This window comes from Tetrahymena thermophila (genome assembly GCF_000189635.1).
Source record: "Tetrahymena thermophila SB210 genomic scaffold scf_8254572, whole genome shotgun sequence".
Classification (NCBI taxonomy): Eukaryota; Ciliophora; class Oligohymenophorea; order Hymenostomatida; family Tetrahymenidae; genus Tetrahymena; species Tetrahymena thermophila.
Genome location: NW_002476343.1, coordinates 20,845 through 30,007, shown reverse-complemented (window position 1 = coordinate 30,007; position 9,163 = coordinate 20,845). Strand labels below are relative to the sequence as shown.

General features: G+C 20.3%; 3 protein-coding genes across 3 annotated transcripts in view; 1 reads left to right on the top strand and 2 right to left on the bottom strand. All coding sequences in view use genetic code 6, as the record gives it.

The window, feature by feature from the left end:
• The window catches only part of TTHERM_000888070 (hypothetical protein), a 3,712-nt gene extending 2,444 nt beyond the window's left edge, over window positions 1-1,268 (bottom strand). The window contains exons 1-3 of the mRNA XM_012798639.1: window positions 1,196-1,268; window positions 1,089-1,138; window positions 357-813 (exon numbers count right to left, since the gene is read on the bottom strand). Of these exons, the coding sequence (XP_012654093.1) occupies window positions 357-607 (251 nt within the window). The 5' untranslated portion in view covers window positions 608-813; window positions 1,089-1,138; window positions 1,196-1,268. The remainder of the gene's footprint in view (window positions 1-356; window positions 814-1,088; window positions 1,139-1,195) is intronic.
• A 2,117-nt stretch (window positions 1,269-3,385) lies between these two features.
• On the top strand, window positions 3,386-6,511 carry TTHERM_00888060 (UvrD/REP helicase family protein; the record flags this gene model as incomplete). The annotated part of the gene is made up of 7 exons (XM_001020295.2): window positions 3,386-3,950; window positions 4,011-4,247; window positions 4,297-4,796; window positions 4,853-4,993; window positions 5,046-5,254; window positions 5,748-6,264; window positions 6,326-6,511. 7 exons carry the CDS (start codon window positions 3,386-3,388, stop codon window positions 6,509-6,511), a joined length of 2,355 nt encoding a protein of 784 aa, XP_001020295.2.
• A 659-nt stretch (window positions 6,512-7,170) lies between these two features.
• On the bottom strand, window positions 7,171-8,028 carry TTHERM_00888050 (arylamine N-acetyltransferase; the record flags this gene model as incomplete). Its single annotated transcript, XM_001020294.1, has 1 exon — window positions 7,171-8,028. The coding sequence occupies one exon, from the start codon at window positions 8,026-8,028 to the stop codon at window positions 7,171-7,173; it is 858 nt and encodes a 285-aa protein (XP_001020294.1).
• Window positions 8,029-9,163: the final 1,135 nt, after the last annotated feature.

Sequence of the window (9,163 nt, the reverse complement as noted above, 5' to 3'; positions counted from 1 at the left end):
CCCTTATCTATTATATCCTGATCCACCTTAATCACCTATTTAATTGAGCCTTTTGAAATATTGAATAAAAATTATAAAATTAATTAGTTATTTAGAAGAAAAAAACGAAATACAAAAATATAAAATAATAAAAAATGAATAAATAAATAAATAAATAAATAATAAAAGTAAATGTTGAAAATAAAAAAAAATAAGTTAAATTAAGAAAGATAGAAGAAAAAAAACGCAAGTACAATAAAAAAATAAATAATCTAATAAAAAGCTAATAAACAAATTAAAAGAGTTAAAATTTATTGTTTTCAATTCATTTTAATAACTAAAAATATCACAATCGAAAACAAATTAACTGTTTTTACCTAATATTAAGTGTCAAATTTGAGAGATTAATGCAATTTGCTAAAGCAGAACCTAAGGCTGATACACCTTCTGCACCAATTTAATTATCCCTTTTTAAATATTGAAGAAAAAATAAATAGTTAATTAGTTAGTTAAAAATTAAAAAATATGAAATAATAAGAAATGAATTAATTAATAAATAATAAAAGCAAATTTTAAATAAAAAATGAGTTAAATTAAGAAATATAGAAGAAAAACAACACAATTACATTAAAAATAAAAATAAATCAAATAAAAAGCTAATAAACAATTTAAAAGAGCAGATTGCTTTAAATTCATTTTTACAACTAATAATATCACAATCCAAAATAAATAAACTATTTTTACTAAAGTTAAAGTGTCAAATTTGAGAGATTAGTACAATTTGCTAAAGCAGAACCTAAGCCTGATGTACCAATTGCACCAATTTAATTATGACTTTTGAAATATTGAAGAATTAATATATAATTAATTAGTTATTTAGAAGGAAAAAAGAAGAAAAAATATGAAATTATAAGAAACGAAATAATTGATAATAAAAGTAAATGTTGAAAATAAGAAAACGAGTTAAATTAAGAAATATAGAAGAAAAAAATACAAATACAATAAAAAAGAAAAATAATAACAAATTAACAGATATTTTAAATAAACAGAAAGTTAAATAAAGAGAAAGTATTAATATCAAGAATAATAATATTTTTTATTAAATATACTTCAAATCAATATGGAGAACCTAGTGAGATTAAAGTGAAGAGTTTAAAAACTTTCAATATTTATAAATTTAAATTTAAAGTATATTTATAAAAAAATAAATAATTACTTCTTCTAATTTGTCATATTTTTAAATCTATTATATCATTTTTTTTTCTTCAAAAATATTAAATAGAAATTTATGGAAATTTAATTAATTAATTATAAGTGGTTAAAAAGAAAAAATAAATTAAATGAATTTATAAATTTGCTTTTCATAATTTAAACCACAAATAAGTAAGGATAACTAACATTCACTATTAAATCTTAATATTTCTATTTAAAATGTGTACTTAAGAATATAGTAGAATCCAGAGATTGAATATAATGGATAATTAGAATGCGAATTCACTAGAATAAAATAAATTTTAAGCATATTTATGTGTATTTTACGAGATACCAAATTTAATAAATTCTTTAACTAGATTTGAAACAAACTTTTTTATATATATTATCTTTGTAAAAGGTTTATAACATCTTATTTAAACATTTATATTCTTTTATTTTTATTAATATTGAGGTTTGTCTTTCTACTTTTATTTATTATTAGATCTATAAAATCAATGTTGAAGATTATTAATATAATAGCTGGAGGCAGATTATATTCCAAAAATAAAATTTTTAAACAATTTTCTCAAATTATATTTATCACCTATTATGAAATCAATTGCTTTTTCCTAAAATTTTGGATTATTTGGATTTAATTTTCTTTTTAAAGTAAATTCTAATTAAGAGAGCAAAGATACTAATTTATCTACATATCAGGAATGACCTATTTTGAAAATTAAAATATATAAAAAATATTTGTTAAGATAAAAGTAGATTGTAGGATAGAACTAATATGTAATAGTTGATAATTAAAAAAAAAAGGTAATAGTTAAAAAATTCATTTTTATTATTAAGGTTACAATGATTCTTAAAGAGAAATGATGAAAATATTGAATATGTGAGTGATCATAGCAACAAAGATACTGATAGGTTGACATATCAGAATTGCCTATTAAGAAAATCAAAATATATAAAAAAAATTGTTAAGATAAAAGTTAATTGTAGGATAGAATTAATACGTAATAGTTAATAATTAAAAAAAGGATACAAAAATATAATGGTTACAAATTCATTTTTAATATTAAGGTTATAGTAGTTCCTTTATGCTAGATTTAAAGCGGGATAATAAAAATATTGAATGAGTGAGTGAGTGAGTGATCAATATAAATTATTTAAATATCTCAAAAAACTAATTCATAATATATTTTATTGAAATTAGATTTTATTATAATAATAATAATAAAAATTTTTTTTATTAATATCTTCTTTTACTAAAAATATTTTGCTTACATCATCATGAATTTTCCTCTGAGGAAAACTGAATTTATAAAAGAATATTTTTTACATATGAATTAAAATTAATAAAAGTAGATATTGAAGAATACTGTTGATTTCATTTAAAAATATCATAATAATCATTTTGATTATTATAAATATAAGCAAAATAGATCAACCAACCAAATATCTGGCTGGCTATCTTGCTCCAAATAAAATTGTTTCAGATAAAATGAAATGGTAATATATTAAGTGTATAAGTGGTGAGCAAGAGTTATAATTATTCAACTGATGGTTGTATTTATGTATTTTTTTATCTTGTGGTTTTTAAATCATATATAATTAATTAAAGAGATAAAATACTTTTAATTAGATATTCATTTATTGAGGCTATTAATGAATGTTACAAATCATCAAAATATGTGTTCTAATTATTTTTATATTAATTAAGATATTATCAATTTACATTAAAAAAGCTATTTATAGAATAAGAACTTATATTTGATTTTGTTTTTCATTCTTAGAATTTATAAAAAATGAATTCAATAATATTACATACCTTAACTTTTCTATGTTTTCCCTTCATTAACTTATAAGATATTTCTAAATTTGTATTTTTCTTAATTGCAAATTTCTTTGGCGATTGATTTACACCAATTTTTGGGTCAAAAAATAAAGTTAAGCAAGTAAATAAGTATTTAGGTGTGTCTGATTAATAATTAATTGTATTTTAGTGAAAGTCCGCTCAAATTAATATTTGTTTAAAATGACTTTAAATTAATTAGAAGTCGCTTTTATTTTCATAATATTTAATTAAAATATAATTTGAAAAACTTTAATAAGAAACAAAAACAAAAAAAAAGAGAGTAAATTAATTATATCATTTATTTTACTATTTTAAAAGCTTTAATTCACAAATTAAAAAAAATTTAGAGAAATGGAAGATAAAAATATCAAGAATAAATCATTTGAATATACTTAGTAGTAAAAAGAGTTTATTTATGCATCTAAAAGAAGAGATATCAAGGTAACTGCTTGCGCTGGATCTGGAAAAACTTAATGTGTTCTTATGTATGTAAAAGAGGCCATAGATGAAGGATTTGATCCTTCTGCTATCTGTATCACAACTTTTAATATTTAAGCCAGCAATGATATGAAAAAGAGAGCAGTATAGTTAATAGGAAAAGACAAAGCTGATAAAATCGAAATCACTAATATTGATAAGCTAATTACTAAGCTCTTTAATAGTATTTAGAGAGCAAAAAAACAAAAAGATAATGAAAAATAAAAAAATGAAATTGAAAAAGAATTATTAATAGATATCACTTTAGTTGAAAAACAAAGCTAAGTTTATGAAGATTTGTAAGATTTGTCTCTTAGTAAAGAGATTTTTGAAAAGTACAAAATTATTATTTTCGATGAATTTTAAGACATAAACTAATTATAATATGACATATTTATGCTCTTTAAAAAAATTGGAGAATCAATTTTGGTAGTCGTTGGTATTATTCTATTTATTTTAGTTACATCAATAATTGACTTAAACTTTAAATGAAAAATAGGAGATGATGCTTAGAATATTTACGAGTTCAGAGGATCAAATTATGAATTCTTGAGATCTAAAGTAATTGAAGATGTAAACAGAGAAAACAAAAGAATTTATGGCAGTGAAGATTACACCATGCTTGACATTAAGCTCACAACTAATTTTAGATGCTCTTCAAAGATTACTAAGTTTGCAAATGACATTATTAAATCTTTTAATATTATCTAGTAAAATACAATGTAGAGCTATGAAGGTAAATTTATTTTCTAGATTAAAAACTAATTTAATTCAATTCACAAAAGACTTAGAGGGATACAAAAACGAGAAAAGCTAGGTAAAACCAACCCTGGAATCATATAAAAGCTATAATGATTAGTTTAATAGTATTTTAACTTAAATATAAACTTTCATAAACTAAGGTTATAGTTATGAGGATATTGCTATTATTTGCCCTAAAGGATCACTCTTGAGAGATATAGAATACAAATTAGAAAAGCATAATAGTTTTAAATCAGATTAAATACCTTTTTGGAGTTTCATAGGAAAAAATAATGATTTTGATTTTAAATATGAATACAAAGGAAATAAAGTTACTTTATTGACTATACACAAATCTAAGGGATTAGAATGGAAAGTTTTGTTTTTCGTCGGACTAAATGATGATTAATTTCCAAAGGCTTTTTTGAAATAAAAAAATAACTAGGATCGTTAAATAGAAGAAATGACACGTTTGTTCTATGTTGGATCAACAAGAGCAGCTAAAATTCTTAATATGAGTTACTTTTCATATCCTTAGAGATGTGTAATAAATAATTCTATTTTACAATTTTACTCACTCACTTATTATATAAAAATTAGGCTTGCAGATTTTTGAGCAAAATAAACGAAAATTACATGGAATTTAAAGGAGATATTGCTATTTTTGATGGAAAATAATGCAACCCAATTTTGTCATCTATTTTAAAAAGCTAAGATTCGAATTATAATAATGTTAATAATGTAAAATAATCTAATTTAAATTATTGGATAAAAATCATAATAAAATTATTAGTCAGGTAAATAAATAAGTGAAATTTTTGAAGAAATGAGCAATGCTTAACACTTAAAAGAACTAGAGTTTTCTTAAAAAAAATATCTTTAAGAAAAATATTTTGAGCTAGAAGAAGTATACAAAGTACATGAACAAATGTTTACTAAATAATAAATATAAAACTTCTTTTTCCATTAATCAGTAGAGTTATTGTTTACTTACTTAGAAACGTAATTCATTAAATTATTAATTTCTTCTATCTTTAGATTTTATAAATTTAATTCACCGCAATTCCATTTATCTTCTCTCATCCTTTTATGCCACTAATATAAATTTATAAATTAAAATGCTAACTTGGATATTCCATTTTTTTAGATCAAACTAATTAGTCTATTATTAATGCTATTAATATTATATTCTTAGTTTATTTGCTATTATTGCTAATTCATATTTAAATACTTTTTTAATTTTTTTTCACTAAAATATTTCTAAACAAATTATTATATTTTTTTGTTAATAAATTATATTTTCTTCATTTTTAAATTTTTTATTAGTATTTTTGAAAAATTAAGTTTTTCCTGTGATCTTAAATATTTTAAATTGGAAAAAATCAAACATTTTTGATTGAATGAGGAAGGAAATAAGGTATTTTTCATTAATTTTGAAATCAAAAAATTTAATTTTAATTATTCATAAAATGCTTATATTAAATTTAAAAAATAGAATTACTTTATGGATTATGTAACATGAAGTCAAAATAGAGTCTAGATCGTTAATTCTAAATGAATAGAAAATTTAAATAGATTAGCTATCTGCAAATTCAAAAAAGCTTTAAATCTCTGAATTATAAATTTAATCTTTTAAAAATGCATTCATATAATTTTTAAAAATTGATAAAAAAACAAATCAAAGTGAAGAACTAATTGAAGCTTTTTTCAAAGTTTCTCTTTTATATGAAATTTCAAAAAGTAAAAATCAGATCTATAAATATCTTTATAAAAAGAACATTTTTTCTTCTTTGACTAAAACTCCAATTATAGAATGCTTAGATCTATTTGTTAAGTATGTGAAGACATAAGAAAGTGAGGAAATTCTTATATTAGATAAGATATAAGATAAATCTGATTTTGATCCTGATAGAACTTTTGATTATTTTACTATATCAGGCAAAGAAACTCTTTATGAAATCAGTTAATCATTCAAAAAAACTAAGAAAATACAAAAACAAGTTATGTTAACAGTATAAAATTAAATATTAAATGATATATTTTTTACTAATTTAATTTATTTATTTAAAAAAGGTTTTAGCCAAAATTTCAATATTGAAGAAGAAATATGGTAAAGATATCAAAAAAGTCAAGTTTTATAATCCTATAAAAGGAACGGTTTTTTCAGTTTTGATAAAAGATTGGTAACTTCATTCAGACTTTATAGATTTTATGGAGAAATTTAATGAAAAACTTAAAAACCCTTAGTAAACAAATTGAATTTATCTAAAAGCTATTTGACCATGATATAATTATTATTTATAATTTATAATCAAATTTATGTTAGTTATAATTTATTAAAAAATAATTTCTTTTTTATAGTAATACTTATACATTTTATTAGATATTTTAAATTTAAAGTTTTTTTATTTCATTTATCTACTCATTAAATTTAAAATAGTTTAATTTTTTTAATTTTATTTACTTTTTCAAATTTTTGGAGGAGATCTTTTTTATAAAAACTTAAATTAAATTTATTTATTTTTTATTAAATTAAATTGTTTATTATTTTTTTTTATTATAAATTCATTATTAAAAAACAAATTTTTAACTAATTTATTTAAAGTAATTTGAGCTTTTCTAAACTAAAAAGGGCACACTTATTCTTCTTTTTTTTTTAATTATTTTTGCTAAATGTAGTCTTTATTAGATATGACAATTTATTTTTAAAAAAGTTTAATTCCATACAATTATTAATCAAATAGTATTTTTTGCTATTGCTATCATAAAAAAATATTAATTTTTATACTTGAAATCAATAGAAAATCTTTAAATACTAAAATTATAAAATGAATAACAAAAAAATTGTTTATTTATTAATATATTTTATATTTAAAAATTAATAACAAAACTTAATAGTAGAATAATAAATAAATGAATCAGTTTTGTTTATTAAAGAGATGATTATAGGCTTTTCTGCATGTTTCTGAATTTAAGCTAGGAAACTCCTTAGCACAAATTTCTACAAATTTATGCTCATCTTAAATTTCATCTCCTTCATTCTGTAACTTATTTGTTTATATATCTTCACGCACAAACTATTTGTCCTACATATTTCTTGCTCCATCTTTGTTAAAAGTTAAAATACACAATATTCTATGGAAAGGAGTAAAATTAGGGTCAGTAAATATTCTTTCTTATTCTGAAAGTTCTACATAGTAATCTTTAATAGGAATTAAATGGAATTTTAAAATAACTTTTTCCTATCCTGATGTTTAAGATTTGTGGATACGTAGTATATTTTATTTATTTTCATCCCATTTTAGCTTCATAGTTGTGTAAGAAAAACTATAATATGGAGACTCATCCTCAAAATCAATAGGTATAGCCAAAGAAGAAGCATATCCAGATCCAACATCTATCATATATTTATCTGCTTTTTAGATCAAATCATTAACAATAATGACTGTGTGATCGTTTGGTGAACTATAAGTGCTCAAAACTAAATCTGTTTTATATCCAATACTATTTAGGTAAATATGTAAAAATAGGTTTAAAGAATAGCAAAGCCCTCCTTGACCTGATAAAAGATCATTCTTTACTTCATCCCAATTAAGTCTTCTTCTTTTTTCTACTGGCGTTGCCAATAAAAGCACATTTTAAAAAGGTATATTCTCTTAAAAGTTCTAGATAATCTAATTTAGATAATCTAAGCTGGATTGATCTTCTCTTTTTGGATCAAGCTTTATCCTTTAAGAAAATTGCTTTGCTTCTTCAGCAGTTAGGATAAATTACATCTTATATATTTTTTAGACAAACTATTTAATTAATTTATTAATAAATTTTGATTATCTAATTATTAATCAATCTTTGATACAATTTGTATGCAAATTAATTAAGCATAACTGATAAAATATAATGATATTATTTAGATTCATCTGTAATTTATTTCTTTTATTAATTTTATTTTATTTCATAAAAATGTCTACTCTATTCTAATAATTAAAATGTCTTGTAAATTATTTAATTTCTTTAATAATTTCATACTTATATTTAAAAGCATAAACATATCATTACTAGTAATTTTAAATAATTATTTTATAAATATATTATAACTTTATTATGTGTTAATTAAAGATAAAAAGGTAAAAATTTAATATTATATAATTTCTAAACAAGATGTTTCAAGATATCTTAAAATTCAACTCTCCTTTTTTCATTTAAATTGAAAAAAATATTATTATTGAATATATTTTATGTTTTGATTAATTTTGCTATAATTTTTAGCTTAAGCTGTCAAAAACTTGCTCTAAAGTGTTAACGGTAAAGGTAAATTATTAATTTGAATAGAATGGCTTAATCGTTCTTTAATCCTTATGGTAATTATAAACCTTATTGATCATACCTTCTTTATCAAGATAATAATTGCTAAAAATAAAATTTAATATTTAAAGAGGAGATAACCTAAAGATCTTTTTTAGTATCTAAAAAAGCATACAATTCTTAATTAAGCTAAGTTATTATGAATATATATATTTAATCATGAATTGAAAATATTTCCAACTGTTTTGGTACAGATGACTGGTGAAATTATTTTTATAATTTTAAATTAATTTTTTAGTTCCTTTAGTTTATTTATTTTATCATATTGTTTTAGTATGAGCAATTAATAAATATTTTCAATTATCAAAAGATTAATTATTAAAATTTTTATCCAAAAAAAAAATTTATTCTTTTTGTTTGTATATTTACATATACCAGTGATTTGACCGAATAAGTGGTGATTCGACTTTAATTGGTTAATACTGTAGTTATTAATATTAATATTTAGGAGGGGGAAAGTGGAATTAAATTTTTATTTTTTCAACCAAATGATTAAAAGAGCTCTATTTAATTATGTGCAATCATCGTCAAAAAACTTTCAGTTTTAAA